At 41.3% G+C, this 15,774-nt stretch overlaps 2 protein-coding genes across 7 annotated transcripts in view; both read left to right on the top strand.

The window, feature by feature from the left end:
* IPO11 (importin 11) overlaps positions 1–15,774 on the top strand; it is a 555,951-nt gene that overhangs the window by 399,050 nt on the left and 141,127 nt on the right. The gene's annotated exons all lie outside the window — the stretch shown is intronic.
* LRRC70 (leucine rich repeat containing 70) lies at positions 8,962–15,507 on the top strand. The gene is made up of 2 exons (XM_073584265.1): positions 8,962–10,395; positions 12,639–15,507. The coding sequence occupies exon 2, from the start codon at positions 12,646–12,648 to the stop codon at positions 14,494–14,496; it is 1,851 nt and encodes a 616-aa protein (XP_073440366.1). The 5' UTR covers positions 8,962–10,395; positions 12,639–12,645; the 3' UTR covers positions 14,497–15,507.

Here is a 15,774-nt window from a genome sequence, read left to right as displayed (position 1 = left end):
CAGCAACAACAGATCTGGAAGGAAGAACAGGAACATGAAACGCCATGGCAAGACAAGCCGCTGCATGGGATGTACCACCGACACATAATGGAAGTGGCTGACATGGAGAAATCCTACCAATAGCTGGAGAAAGCTGAACTCCGAGACAGCACAGAGGCACTAATTATAGCGGCACAAGAGCAAGCACTAAGTACCAGATCCATAGAAGCAGGAATCTACCATACAAGACAAGACCCAAGATACAGACCATGCAAGGAAACCTCAGAAACAGTCCAACACATAGTGGCAGGATGCAAAATGTAAGCAGGAACAGCGTATACTGAACGCCACAACCAAGTAGCGGGAATTGTATATACAAGAACATCTGCACAGCATATGGGCTAAGCACCCCCTAAGTCCAGGTTGGAGACCCCAGAAAAAGTGGTGGAAAATGAAAGGGCTAAAATCCTGTGGGACTTCAAGGTCCAGACAGATAAGCAGGTGTTGGCTAACCAACCAGACATTGTGATAGTGGACAAGGATCAGAAGACATCAATGATAATAGATGTGGCAGTGCCCAGTGACAGCAACATCAGAAAGAAGGAATATGAGAAGCTGGAGAAATACCAGGGCCTCAAAGGAGAAATGGAGAAGATGTGGAAGGTGAAGGCAACAGTGATTCCAGTGGTGATAGGAGCACTTGGAGCAGTGACCCCTACGTTGGAAGAATGGCTACAACAGATTCCAGGAGCAACATCTGAGCTCTCTGTCCAGAAAAGCGCAACGCTGTAAACAACTAAGATCCTGCGCAGAACCCTCAAACTCCCAGGCCTCTGGTAGAGGACCCGAGATTGAGAAAGGACAACAAAGACCACCCCCATTGAGGGGTGAGAAGGAAGTTTATATATATAGATAGATAGATAGATAGATAGATATAGTCCATCAAAATAGAAAGCAGCACACCATAGTAGATTTCAATAAAGTGCTCTTTTAATAGCCCATATGGCTCTTTGCCCATGCAGCAACGTACGGATCCTTTTTCTATTTTGTGCTGTTTTTTCAATTTCTCTCTCTCTCTCTCTCTCTCTCTCTCTCTCTCTATATATATATATATATATATATATATATATATATATATAATATATATATATATTTAAATATCAAAAGAGATCATTGTGCATAGGCAGAAAACTCTCAATCAGTAGTGGGGGGTAGCTATACAGAACTCGTGAATATGAAGGACTACATGGCAGCAGGATTACTAGTCCTCTGTTAATTATTTCTTCTGATAAAACAGTGATTTTTTTTTTAATCAAAACTACAACAGCTGAGTAAGTGACACATCGGGAATTTTGGTCTCTGTTTATATTTGCGGCTCTCAGATTAGATAGCAAAATCCTGGAGACAGATTCCTTTTAAAGGTGTTTTCCAATTATGTTTTCTGATTGATAAGGTTTGCCAAGGATAAAAATGCCAAACTTTACAAACAGACGTCTGCCCTGTCTTTTCTTTGCGGTGTATGGTCTTTTTTGAAAGGCTTCAGCAGTGACATGTTATGTACAGCTTATGAGACCTCTGCACCCAGTCATTGGGCTCAGTAGTGATGAGACCCATTTAAGCTTAGATCATACATACTAGATTAATATGAACTGGACAGTTCGTTTGGGCCTCCTGACTCTGTCATTTGGAGTTTCAACTCCTGATCTTTTTCTTCTAAGAGGATATAAGCCACTGTCAGAAATGTCTGGCAACTATTTAATTCCATATTGTCACTCAGAATGCACAAATGCATGGCCAAACTGATGTGTATGGGGTATAGGTGGTTTTATGGGCTAGAAGTTCTGATGACTATCTGATGTAATTGGAAAGCATTTAAGGCGTTGTCCACTACTCAAACACTCCCTTATGAATTCCTAGGCATCCCCCCAGTAAAGTAGCAACACTTATACTCGCCTTTGGTGACAGCGCCGTTCCAACGGTGTCTGCACTGGGTCTCCCAGGGGTTGTGTGACATTGTCATGCAATCCCTGCAGCTAATCGCTGCTGGCTTTACTCTCCTCTCCTACTGATGTAATTGACATCCGGAGGAAGCGGGAATTATCCTTGCCGTCTCACTTTCTCCAGATGTCTTGAACTGTCTGAAGGAGGGGAGAGTGAGGCCGCAGGTATCACTTGACAAAACAATATCACACGACTGCGTAAACTTTTCAAGAGATGATCCCTTTCAACATAGCAGTTTCTCTTCCTATTGACAGTGCGGGACTACTGTTGTCATGCTGATCGACAGCTGACTTCCTCAGTTAGGCCGTGGTAGTCACCTGTCAATCAGCATGACACCAGTAGTCCTGCCCTGTCAACAGGAAGAGAAACTGCTGCTCTGTTGACGTGACATCAGCGGAAGTCTATGACCGCTCTGTGCCGGAGGAGAACGGCGTCGGGCACAACAGGCAGGTAGGTAGCAACTTTCTGCCTGTTAGTGCTTAGGCAAAGGTTTTTTTATGAACCTTCTACATGAGTGTGTTATCATGCAGAAATACCAAAGAATATTCCCTTACTAGATAGTGAGTGGCCCCCTTAAAAATAGTCTGGGTGAATTGGTGGATGAGGATGAGGATAAAGCCAATATGATAAATGACTTTTTTTCAATAGTATTTACACAAGAAAATCCCATGACGGATAACATGATCAGTGATAACAAAAATTCTCCATTAAATGTCATCTGCTTAACTCAGCAGGAAGTACGGTGGCATTTTAAAATCACTAAAATTAACAACTCCCCATGCCCGGATTGGATACACCCCCGAGTACTGCACAAATTAAGTTCAGTCATAGATAGACCATTATTTTTAATCTTTAAAGATTCCATAATAACAGTGTCTGTACCACAGGACTGGCGTATGGCAAATGTGGTGCCAATATTCAAAAAGGGGACCAAAACTGAACTTGGAAATTATAGGCCGGTAAGTTTAACCTCAACTGTGGGTAAAATCCTGGAGGGTTTTCTAAGAGATACTATACTGGAGTATCTGAAGAAGAATAACCTCATGACCCAATATCAACATGGGTTTATAAGGGACTGATCCTGTCAGACTAATCTGATAAGCTTTTATGAAGAGGTAAGTTCCGTACTCGACCAAGGGAATGCAGTGGACATGGTGTACATGGACTTTTCAAAAGCTTTTGATAAGGTGCCACACAAAACGATACATAAAATGAGAACAATGGGTATAGGGGAAAATGTGTGTAAGTGGGTTAAGAGCTGGCTTAGAGATAATAAACAAAGGGTGGTTATTAATGGAGCACACTCGAACTGGGTCACGGTTAGCAGTGGGGTACCACAGGGGTCAGTATTGGGCCCGCTTCTTTTTAACATATTTATTAATGACCTTGTAGGAGGCATAGAGAGCAGAACTTCAATATTTGCAGATGATACTAAACTTTGCAGGGTAATCAATACTGAGGACAATTTTATATAACAGGAGGATTTATGTAAACTAGAAGCTTGGGCTGATAAATGGCAAATGTGCTTTAATGGGGATAAATGTAGGTCATGCACTTGGGTAGAACAAACAAGATGTATAATTATGTGCTTAATTGTAGAACACTGGGCAAAACTGTCACTGAAAAAGACCTGGGTGTATGGGTGGACGACAATCTCACATTTAGTGGCCAGTGTCAGGCAGCTGCTGCAAAGGCCAATAAAATAATGGGATGCATTAAAAGAGGCATAGATGCTCATGAGGAGAATGTAATTTTACCTCTATATAAGTCACTAGTGCGACCACACTTAGAATACTGTGTACAGTTCTGGTCTCCGGTGTATAAGAAAGACATAGCTGAACTGGAGCGGGTGCAGAGAAGAGCGACCAATGTTATTAGGGAACTGGGGGGTCTGCAATACAAAGACAGGTTATTACACTTGGGGTTATTTAGTTTGGAAAATCGAAGGCTTAGGGGTGATCTTATTACAATGTATAAATATATGCGGGGACAATATCAAGACCTTTCTAATGATCTTTTTACTCTTAGACCTGTGACGGGGACAAGGGGGCATCCTCTACATCTGGAGGAAAGAAGGTTTAAGCATACTCACAGACGCGGATTCTTTACTGTAAGAGCAGTGAGACTATGGAACTCTCTGCCATATGATGTTGTAATGAGTGATTCCCTACTAAAATTTAAGAAGGGACTGGATGCCTTTCTTGAAAAGTATATTACAGGGTATATACACTAGTTTCCTTAATATTGCGTTGATCCAGGGAGCTAGTCTGATTGCCGTATGTGGAGTCGGGAAGGAATTATTTCCCCAATGTGAAGCTTACTGTTTGCCACATGGGGTTTTTTTTTTGCCTTCCTCTGGATCAACATGGTAGGGCAGGTTAGGATAGGATATGGGTTGAACTAGATGGACTTAAAGTCTTCCATCAGCCTTAATAAGTGTTGATATTAAGGTGCACATATACAATTTTTTAGAACATCCAGACTGGAGATAGAATCCAACCCTACCATTACTTAGGAGGACTTGTGAGTGTATCCTCTGTGTCTGCCAAACCTAGATTCATGTCTCAACTTGTGATTTGGGGATTTTTTTTATTAAAAGGCATGTGTCATCAGAAAATGACCCATTATACAAGTCACGTTTTAAATGTACGGTATGTTTTTAACAATTTTTTATATATTTTTCGTATCACTAGATTAAAGAAAAAAATAAAAACAAAATTTCACACTGGCCACTAGCTATAATATTAACCCCTTCCCGACCAGTGACACAGCGTATGCATCTATTCGTCATGAAAGTTGGTGCCAATCCAACCAATGATGCATATGCTGTGTCATGACTTTAAAGCCCCCCTGTGGGTCGGGTGACCGGGGTCAATGAAAGGTCACCCGACCCACAGATACAGGGAGCTTTGCACTTCACCACGGGGGGGGTGGCTTCACCCCCCCCGTGGTTGCGATCGCTCTGATTGGCTGTTAAAAGTGAAACAGCCAATCAGAGCAATAGTAATATTTCATCAATAAAATTTGATGAAATATTACAAACCAGCCGTGGCCGATGCTGCAGTAGCATTGGACATGGCTGGAGACACCGATCCGACCCCCCCCTCCACCGGCTAATGATCTGCCGCCGCTGTCATCATCTGCTCCCCCCTCCTTCCCTCTGCTCCTCCCCAGCTTCTGATCACCTCCCCTCCCACCCCCGGTACCTTCCGAGTGCCACTGTCGCTCCCGGTGTACCGCGTTCCCGGATCATGGGCGCCGCCATTTTGGAAAATGGCAGGCGCATGCGCAGTGCGCCCGACGGAATCTGCCAGCTGCAGATTCCATTCATTCATTTTGATCACTGTGATAAACTCTCACAGTGATCAAAATAAAATAAAAAATAAATAACCCCCCCCCTTTATCACCCCCGTAGGTAGGCACAAATAATAAAATAAAGAAAATATTTTTATTTTCCCATTAGGGTTAGAATTAGGGTTATGGTTGGAAATAGGGTTAGGGTTGAAATTAGGGTTAGGGTGGAATTAGGGTTAGGTTGGAATTAGGGTTAGAATTAGGGTTAGGGTTGGAATTAGGGTTAAGATTAGGGTTAGGGGTGTGTTGGGGTTAGGGTTGGGATTAGGGTTAGACTTGTGCTTAGGGTTATGGTTAGGGTTGGGATTAGGGTTAGGGGTGTGTTGGGATTAGGGTTAAGGATGTGTTGGGGTTAGAATTGTGGTTTGGGGTGTGTTGGGGTTAGGGTTGGAGTTAGAATTGAGTGTTTTCCACTGTTTAGGCACATCAGGGGGTCTCCAAACGCGACATGGTGCCACCATTGATTCGAGCCAATTTTGCGTTCAAAAAGTCAAACGGTCCTCCCTCCCTTCCAAGCCCCGACGTGTGCCCAAACAGTGGTTTACCCCAACATATGGGGTATCAGCGTACTCAGGAAAAATAGCACAACAACTTTGGGGGTCTAATTTCTCCTGTTACCCTTGGGAAAATAAAAAATTGGGGGCTAAAAAATTATTTTTGTGGAAAAAAAATGATTTTTTTATTTTCACGTCTCTGCGTTATAAACTTCTGTGAAGCACTTTGGGGTTCAAGGTGCTCACCAGACATCTAGATAAGTTCCTTGGAAGGTCTAGTTTCCAAAATGGGGTCACTTGTGTGTGGTTTCTACTGTTTAGGCACATCAGGGGCTTTGTAAACGTAACGACGACCGCAGACCATTCCATCAAAGTCTGCATTTCAAAACGTCACTACTTCCATTCTGAGCCCTAACATGTGCCCAAACAGTGGTTCCCCCCTCATATGGGGTACCAGAGTACTCAGGACAAACTGGACAACAACTTTTGGGGTCCAATTTATTCAGTTACCCTTGTGAAAATGATAAATTGCGGACTAAAACATAATTTTTTGAGGAAAAAAAAATATTTTTTATTTTCACGGCTCTGCGTTATAAACTTCTGTGAAGCACCTGGGGGTTCAAAATGCTCACTATGCGTCTAGATAAGTTCCTTAGGAGGTCTAGTTTCCAAAATGGGTCATTTTGGGGGGAAGCTCCAAAGTTTAGGCACACAGGGGCTCTCCAAACACGACATGGTGTCCGCTAACGATTGGAGCTAATTTTCATTTCAAAAAGTCAAATGGCGCTCCTTCCCTTCTGAACCCTGCTGTGCGCCCAAACAGTGGTTCCCCCACACATATGGGGTATCGGTGTACTCAGGACAAACTGGACAACAACTTTTGTGGTCCAATTTCTCCTGTTAGCCATGTGAAAATAAAACAGCGTGCTAAAAATCATTTTTGAGGAAAAAAAATATTTTATTTTCACTGCTCTGCATTATAAACTTTTCTGAAGCACTTGGGGGTTCAAAGTGCTCACTTGCTCACTACACATCTAGATAAGTTCCTTAAGGGGTCTAGTTTCCAAAATTCGTATCACTTGTGGGGGAGCTCCAGTGTTTAGCCACACAGGGGCTCTCCAAACGCGACATGGTGTTCGATAACGATTGGAGTTAATTTTCCATTCAAAAAGTGAAATGGCGCTCCTTCCCTTCCAGACCTTGCCGTGCGCCCAAACAGTGGTTTATGACCACATATGAGGTATCGGTGTACTCAGGAGATATTGCCCCACAAATTTTAGCATCCAATTTATCCTGTTGCCCATGTGAAAATGAAAAAACTGAGGCTAAAAGAAAATTTTTGTGAAAGAAAAAGTACTTTTTCTTTTTACGGATCAATTTGTGAAGCACCTGGGGGTTCAAAGTGATCACTATGCATCTAGATAAGTTCCTTGGGGGGTCTAGTTTCCAAAATGGGGTCACTTGTGGGGGAGCTCCAGTGTTTAGGCACACAGGGACTCTCCAAACGCGACATGGCAACCGCTTAATATTCCAGCATATTTTCCATTTAAAAAGTCAAATGGCGCTCCTTCCCTTCTGAGCCCTGCCGTGCGCCTAGACAGTGGTTTATGACCACATATGAGGTATCGGTGTACTCAGGAGAAATTGCCCAACAAATTTTAGGATCCATTTTATCCTGTTGCCAATGTGAAAATGAAAAAATTGATGCTTAAAGAAAATTTTTGTTGGAAAAATTAAAATGTCCATTTTTTCCTTCCACAATGCTTTAGTTCATGTGAAGCACCTGAAGGGTTAATAATCTTCTTGAATGTAGTTTTGAGTAGCTTGAGGGGTGCAGTTTTTAGAATGGTGTTACTTTTGGGTATGTTCTGCCATATAGACCCCTCAAAGTGACTTCAAATGTGAGGTGGTCCCTAAAAAAATGGTTTTGTAAATTTTGTTGTAAAAATGAGAAATCGCTGGTCAACTTTTAACCCTTATAACTTCCTAACAAAAAAAAAATTTGGTTCCAAAATTGTGCTGATGTAAAGTAGACATGTGGGAAATGTTGTTTAGTAACTATTTCGTGTCACATAACTCTCTGGTTTACCAAAATAAAAATTAAAAATTTGAAAATTGCGAAATTTTCAAAATTTTAGCCAAATTTCTGATTTTTTCACAAATAAACGCAAAAATTATCAACCTAATTTTTCTACCAGCATGAAGCCCAATATGTCACAAAAAAACATTCTCAGAATCGCTATTCTTCACCTTAACATCAGCAGGCATAGACTGAATAGTATTAAGGTATTTAATGTGCATTCTGTCATCAGGACAATGATCACTGTGAAGGGAGGGAGAGGAGGTGAGATGTGACATCACCTATACAGAATGGTGGATCCTGAGTTATCTATTGTATATAGTTCTATTGTGTGTATATACTGTATGTATATGTGTATATATATATATAATGTTTTCAAGTGTCAACTTTCATCCCAGTCCTGTCTGTGATGATAATTATACAGCTAAAAGGTCTTCTATGCAGAACAGAACATATCAATCTAGTATAAGGCCTAGTGGCCAGTGGGGAAATTGCAAGATTCCAGATTTTTGTTTTAAATGGAATCTGTCAGCAGGTTTTTGCTATTTAATTTGAAAGCAGCATAATGCTGCAGCAGAGATCCTGATTCCAGTGATGTGTCACTTACTAGGCTGTGTGTGTAAAGATACTGTCACACTAAGCGATATCGCTAGCAATATCGCTATAACTTGTGACGTTATAGCGATATTGCTAGCGACATTGCTGTGTCTGATACTTACCTCCGACCGGCTCCCCCGCTGGTTATCGCTGATCGCGCGAGAACGTCCTGGACTGTTTCTCGTCGTCAGGTTCCTGCGGCGTTTCCTGTGGAGAGACGAGCGTGGAGCTGGGCGGGAGGACGCAGGATCGCCTTGTCTGACAAGTAAGTAGCGACCCCCGACCCCTGCGATGTCGCTGGTGAGATCTGCCTGTGTGGCAGCTCACTAGCGACCACTTAGCGATGCACCAGCAACCCTGACAGCGTCATATCGCTGGTCGGGATCGCTGGTACATCGCTAAGTGTGACAGTACCTTTAGTTTCAATACAATCAGTATTTTATCAACAAGAGATTATCACAGCAGGATAAGGTGTCGCTGCCAGGCTGTTCAGCTAATCTGTAACTCCACCACTGATTGGCAGCTTGGTGAAAATGTACTGTAGCGATCCTTGGAGCTGCTAAGGACATTCAGGGTAAGCTGCAGTTGAGTGGGGACGCCATTACGTTACCTTAGGGTGCCAACCTCCACAGTCAGGCAGGGACAAACTGGGGTCAGAGAAGGGTTTTTTTTCCTAGTCTGAACAGGGACCTGTCAGGTTCGGGTATTTGCCTTCATGGTTTGTACCTGTATGAATGTGCTTTGGCAGTCATAACAATTCATTTCAGAAGACTCCTGTATTGGTGGCTTTCAGTTCAGCTCATGGCTGCCTTGTAGATGTTGATCTGGTTTCTGCTTGCCTCTGATCGGAGCTGAAAACCAATGTTACATAACTGTATGTTGGATTTTGTGGATCAGTTTGATCTGGATGTGGAATTCCGGAGCCCTCAGGAGTGCTGGCATATAGTGTAAGACTGCACATTCCCAGACGTGTCGTCAGTCGTGTCTGAGCCCATGTAAACACTTAGCTGTGCCCCCTGCACTCCATCCTCCTCCTTAGACCGCTTTGTTTGGAGGACACTTGTACATTTCTCCACTTTCTTAGTTCCACTTTTGATTTGTAAGACTCCGCAGGCTCACTCTACATATAAATAGCAAAATCAGTTTAGGCTGACTTTAGATGTATGTGTTCCGCAGTCCGTGTACAGACCATAATTGCCGCGCTCGCCAAGTGTATCCTGACCCGATCTCTGCAGACTCGCTGTCATAGATGTCTGGTCATGAGATCCGCATCTCGAAATCACAGTTTCTACTTGGTCCGTAAAGCACGGACGCCTGACAAGGGCCTAACTTACTGACCACTGCTCATCATTCTGCTGCAGATTTTTGCTGACCGCTGCAGCCAATCACTGAGCTCAGAGGTGTCACAAAACAACTTTTGTATTTTACAAATTGATAATAGAGCCACACTAATAACAGGTGCGAGGTGTGAGCCCCAATAAGAGGATTCCGAGGTGGCAAGTGAGAAGTTAGTGCCACGCCGGACCCCTTTGGCGTGGTAATGTCTGTGCTGCCCCTGGGACTGCCCTGCTGCAGACTTCTAGCTCCTGGGTCTCCTCTGGAGATATACTGCGGCTCATATGTTAGACTTCAGAGCCTCTCTTATTTTTGGATAATAGCTCAGTAGCAAAGGATGGACGGCTTCCTGCGTCCGATTTCCTGCATCCATAGCAACCCTTTGTATCCTGTCCGGACTGTGCCAACCAATTGGGAGTAGAGCATTTCCTGTTCACTCCTATAAGAAATCACATGGAACGCTATTTTTTTCTCCAATTGTCATCCGACTAGTACGACTCATCCATAAAATAATGAAACTGCAAGAATATTTCTAAAATGAACAACATTCTGGGGGTAAGAAACTGAGATTTATTGCAACTTTTTGTATTAAGTATAGTAGATAGTAGTACATGATGGCGTGCAGCTCTGGAGAGTTACACTTCTCGGGACTTTGCTCACTAACTCTTATACTGTCCTGTGCCAGAGTCCTGCTCCCCTGAAATATATCTTCAGGTATGAAAATAAATCCATTACTAATCCTCTGCAAGAAGTGTAGTGTGTGTATATATATGCATCCTGCACATATTCGTGTGTGTCTGGATTGTTTTCTTTCTCTTCTCTTCTCTTTCTTTCTTTCTTTCTTTCTCACTCGTTCTCTTTCTTTTTTTCTTCCTTCCTTCCTATATTTCTTTTTTCTCTTTCTTTCTCTCTTTCTTTCTTTCTTTTTCTTTCTTTCTTTCTTTCTTTCTTTCTTTCTTTCTTTCTTTCTTTCTTTCTTTCTTTCTCTCTTTCTCTCTCTCTTTCTTTCTTTCTCTCTCTCTTTCTTTCTTTCTTTCTCTCTTTCTCTCTCTCTTTCTTTTTCTTTCTCTCTCTCTTTCTTTCTTTCTTTCTCTCTCTCTTTCTCTCTTACTTTTTCTTTCTTTTTCTCTTCCATGTAGTACTTTCTTTTGCTTCTCTCTTTTTTTTTTTCATAAACAGACTATGGTCATACGTTGCATTTTTTTCTGCATCGTTTATGCAAATTAAAAGCTGATTTTTTACAGCACCAGCTATGAGATTTCAGACATCTCCTGCACACGCCTGAGTTTTTTTTTAATGACTGAATTGTAAAACTCCTGCATGTCAATTCATTCAGCATGTTGGCAGTGTTTTTTGACCCAGAGAAAGCAATGAGTAAGTTCAAAAAATGCAGCAAAACCACAGCCATCAGTTTTTGTAGTGTTTTTGGTGATAAAACACAGGTACGCAAGATGTGAAACACACTTATTTTTGTAACTTTAAACTTAATGTCTTGGTCTCCTCACATGAGCCTGGCTGTTAGTATTAGCACAGTTTAATCAAATTAGTGATATGTATTAAAGTGAAGAATTCCTGACCAACTCAGTTCTGTACCAATGTGTAAAAGTGAAGAATGCCCGACCAACTCAGTGCCTACCATTGTGTTAGGCAAACAATACGCGACTAATTCAACCGCCCTCCCCACTGATGACTTTTGCAGTTGTGTATTTTTTCTAGAGCTCATATATCCTTATCTCGCGGCCGCGCTTCATACATGAATCCAGCGTTTTTGTTCAGAATAGTCACTATAGTTTTCAGACATAAAAGACACTAAACAATTTGCTCAAATTACCCTTTTTCCCAAAAATGTTTTACGGTTTCACAGACGTCTTACATTGGTGGCTATCTTGTATTGCTCATGCTTGCAAGATGGAAGTAAAGCTGAACTTTGGGATCCTGAAAAAAGCAGCAAAAAAGCCAGCCTGCATTTTTTTCTGCAGTTTTTTTTTTTTTACTGCCAAGAGGTCAAAACTGCCAAAACAAGCAGCAAGAATGCAACTTGTGGACATAGCTTTACATAGAGTGACGGTATCTATGTTCTGTGACAGAGCTCTTTTCTTTTCAAATATTATGGTTTTTTTCCTATTATTTGTTTTTCCTTCCTTTCCTTTTCTCTCTTTTTATTTTCTTTCTCTCGCCTCCTCTACTTTTTCTTTCTTTTCTTTTCCTCCTTTTTCTTTTTGTCTCTTCTTCTCTTTCTCTCCTTTTTTTCTTTTTTTTTTGTTTTCTTTCTGTTTCTTTCCTTTTTCCCTCTTTCTCTTTTTTCCATATATCTCGCTTTGAATGAATGTACACAGCCATTTATTTTGATAAAGTACAAGAGCTGAGCTTATCATTGCATTGGGCTTGCCATTTTTAAAAAAAATTCACAATCTCACAGAGGACAAATATACTCCAGTATATAAATGTGCCACTGCATTATCGCTCCATTCGTTATATTAGTTTTCTTACATGGGATTATTTGTTCTGTCCCTTTCCAAATTCCCGACTCGCCATACCTTACGCACACCATGTTAGAATACATCACTTAGTATGTTGTTTTTATTACTACACTTGCTTGTCCAATATATGTCCTCTGCCAGATTTTCATTAAACACTGGCGTCTATTAACGTGAAGTATAACTTATCAAGCAATGGCAGAATATTCATTTTCCAAAGCAGCAGAGCATGAAGCTTTGTTTTGTTCTAGTAAATGATGGGCCTTGTTCAGCAAAATGTCTTCTTAATGCGTGACTGTTTGTTTTCGTTTTGCTTGCCAGAACAATTATGAGCAACAAACAAAGGAACGTGCACAGATGCAAGCGCTTTCTCACCTCCCTCCGCATGTGTCTGCGTGGCTATGTCTTTATGTTGCTTCTGCAGGAAAGGGTCCTTTGCTGCCCCACCATTTGCCACATTTGTTTGGAAAAACAGGTTAATTGCCGAAGCTTGGGTCTAACTGCAATCCCGAGGAACTTTCCCAAAACGGCCACTCTCATATATTTAAGCGGCAACAATATCACTAACGTAAGCCCCAATGAGCTGTCCGATCTTAAGGATCTCGCTGTGCTTTTCTTGGACAATTCAAACATTTCATACATACATGCCGAAGCATTTTCCTCCTTAAAAAAGCTCTACTCGTTGTATCTCAATGATAATTACATCCAACGTTTGGACCCATCAATATTTCATGGGCTTCTCCACCTTCATTATTTGTACCTTCAACAAAATTGGATTGACCACCTTCCTAGTGGGTTGTTTGGCCACCTGAAGTCAGCCCGACATTTATACCTACAGAAGAATAGAATTGGTGTCCTCGGCAGCAATCTCTTTTTTGGGATGTTTAACCTTCATACTCTAAACTTAGCCAACAACAATATCTCCCAGATATCTGACTCTGCATGGCGTCATCTAGAAAACCTAGAAAATCTATACCTCGAAAGTAACCATTTAAAGCAAGTGCCATCCAATGCTCTGGGATTACTCAAAGGTCTCAAAAGACTTTCCTTGTCAAATAACCACATTGGATCAATACACAATTTTGCTTTCCGAGGACTTAACTCTTTGCAGTATTTGCTTATAGAGAATGCAAATATTCAGGCAATCAGCGAAAAATCCTTTAATGGGATAAGTAATCTCAAACAGCTGATCTTGAGTCGGAATGAGCTGCATACCCTTGATTCAAAGACTTTTACCAGTCTAAATCAATTAGGGTACCTACAGTTGGACAGAAACGGAATAGTGGCCATATCGAATAACACTTTTGAAGAAATGGGGCCTTCACTAAAAGTTCTTAACCTTGCATTTAATAATCTCACATCTCTGCAGCCTCGAGTGCTTCAACCCCTCATCTCGTTAAGTCATTTCCAAGCCAGTTATAATCCATGGCACTGTGGGTGCAACTTGTTGGCACTTAGAAGCTTTCTACTTTCTTCATCTTCTAGATTCAGTTTGCATTGTCACAGCCCACCACAGCTCCAGAACCGACCACTGAGGAATGTGAAATTTACAGAATTTAAGAATTGTTTGGATAGTACGACAAATGTTTCACCCAGGTTCTTTCATATCTTATCAGCAAGTACAGAAAAGATGCACAGGAATATGAAAAGTGTCACTTACAAACCTCTACTAAGCTCTCTGAGTACCCATACAACGTTTTCTGCCCAATCAACGTCTACAGAGAACATTAACATTTTGCGTAGCCATCAAGGACTAAATGCTAATGAGCAATTTTATGAAGAGATTAATCTGTCCAGTAATGGTGTGAGCTCGGAACCCCTAGACATTGTTACAGTGTCCCTTAAACCAGTTGTCGTATGCCAGCCCACGGGAGAAGATCTACACCAGTCATTCTACATTTTGCTCTCATTTTTTATTCTGTCTTGTACTGTCATTTGTTTTTTAGTTTATAAAGTTATTCATCTCAAAAAGAAACTAAGGATTCCAGAACACCAAGGAGAGAGCGTGCTGGAATATTATAGCTGCTATCAGACGGGAAGGTACCAGACAACAGATCCCATAACCATTCCACCACCGAATCCCTTGCCAAGTCCTGACATTGACTTAATAAGGCCATTGAAGCGCACTCCAGCAGATTCTCAGACACAAGTCATCTTGTTTGAACATTCTGCTCTCTGATTTCTCACTAGTATAAATTAATCCTGTACTAGCATGTTGTGAATAATACAAGGGGGTTTTGAAAAGAAATAGGGCTGGGTATTTATAGTAATGGCTTCTGTAATATTTGCGGAGACCTTCTGAGTCAGTTTGTCAGCTAGTTGTCCAATTTTTTGCCTATTTTGTGATGACTGATTCACACGAACAACTTGCATCTATGACGTTTTGTTTTCTTTTGAGAACAGGAGCATAATAAACTTGGCGGTAGGCACAAGTATTGCTCAAGTCATGCCTAAGTTCCACGTTAAAATTCGATGACAGAAACTCCATGAAATCTCAGTTAATGGTTCATTAGTGGTCCCACAGCATTATTCCATCAGTTTAAGCGGTGAAAGGACATGTGGAACAAGGTTGATCATCAGTTGACATTTCACCTTGTTTAAAGTTGGAGAATCTATCATAAACTTGTGTGATTGTCATGTGTTCTTTTTTCCTGAAAAGGAAACAAAACCTGACGACTGTATATTGTGTGGGAATCAGTCAACACAACACAGTCAAAAGACTGAACAATTCATTACAAAAAAAAAAATCATTGGCGGCAAACGCATCTTTCCACAACAGTGATGGCTAAAAAACTCTCTCAAAATGGCTCCATTAACAATCACCATGCAGCGGAAGCCTGTACTCCAATCGTTCAGCCCTCCAGAAGACGATTCCTGTTACTTTAACCTCTTATAGTTCATTTGCAGTGTACATTTGTCATACCCGCTTGAAAAGCTCCAACTATATATGGCAAATGTGTCCAAAGGTTTCCCTCCATACTACAAAATAAGGTCCCTTTGAGCTCCACTGGGCTGGTGTATATTGGTATGTATTTGATATCAATGAACTCTTTTTGTTCTGTACTGTACAGGTATTATGTAATAGTAGGAGAGACTGCAAAATGGTCATTTGCGTAATCTTATTTCCACCCCATATAATTGTACTTATTTATAATTGGAAGTGAACAAATAAAAAGATGTTTTTAGTATCGATAGTTGAATGTCTAAAAAAACTATAAATTAAATCCTAAAAATTACTGAATTTTCCTCTGAAATTTGTAGTTTTTCTCCCTTATAAACATGGTAGAGCTGTGAGCAGAAGGATGTACGGAGTTATGAAGTCCTTGTAGCGTTGTGCAACAGAGCCGTAGGTCTAGTCATGCCAAAATATGGTCCATCTATACTGTGAGAGGTCAACACAGCATCCATTCAAGCTTTCTGCAAGCGGGGACCCTAAAGAGACTTGATCTTACCAACA

This window comes from Dendrobates tinctorius, unplaced genomic scaffold, assembly GCF_039654945.1.
Source record: "Dendrobates tinctorius isolate UK_male_01 unplaced genomic scaffold, ASM3965494v1 ptg000083l, whole genome shotgun sequence".
NCBI classification, from domain to species: Eukaryota; Metazoa; Chordata; class Amphibia; order Anura; family Dendrobatidae; genus Dendrobates; species Dendrobates tinctorius.
Note: the sequence above shows the minus strand (reverse complement) of the source record. Positions and strands in the feature narration are given on the sequence as shown.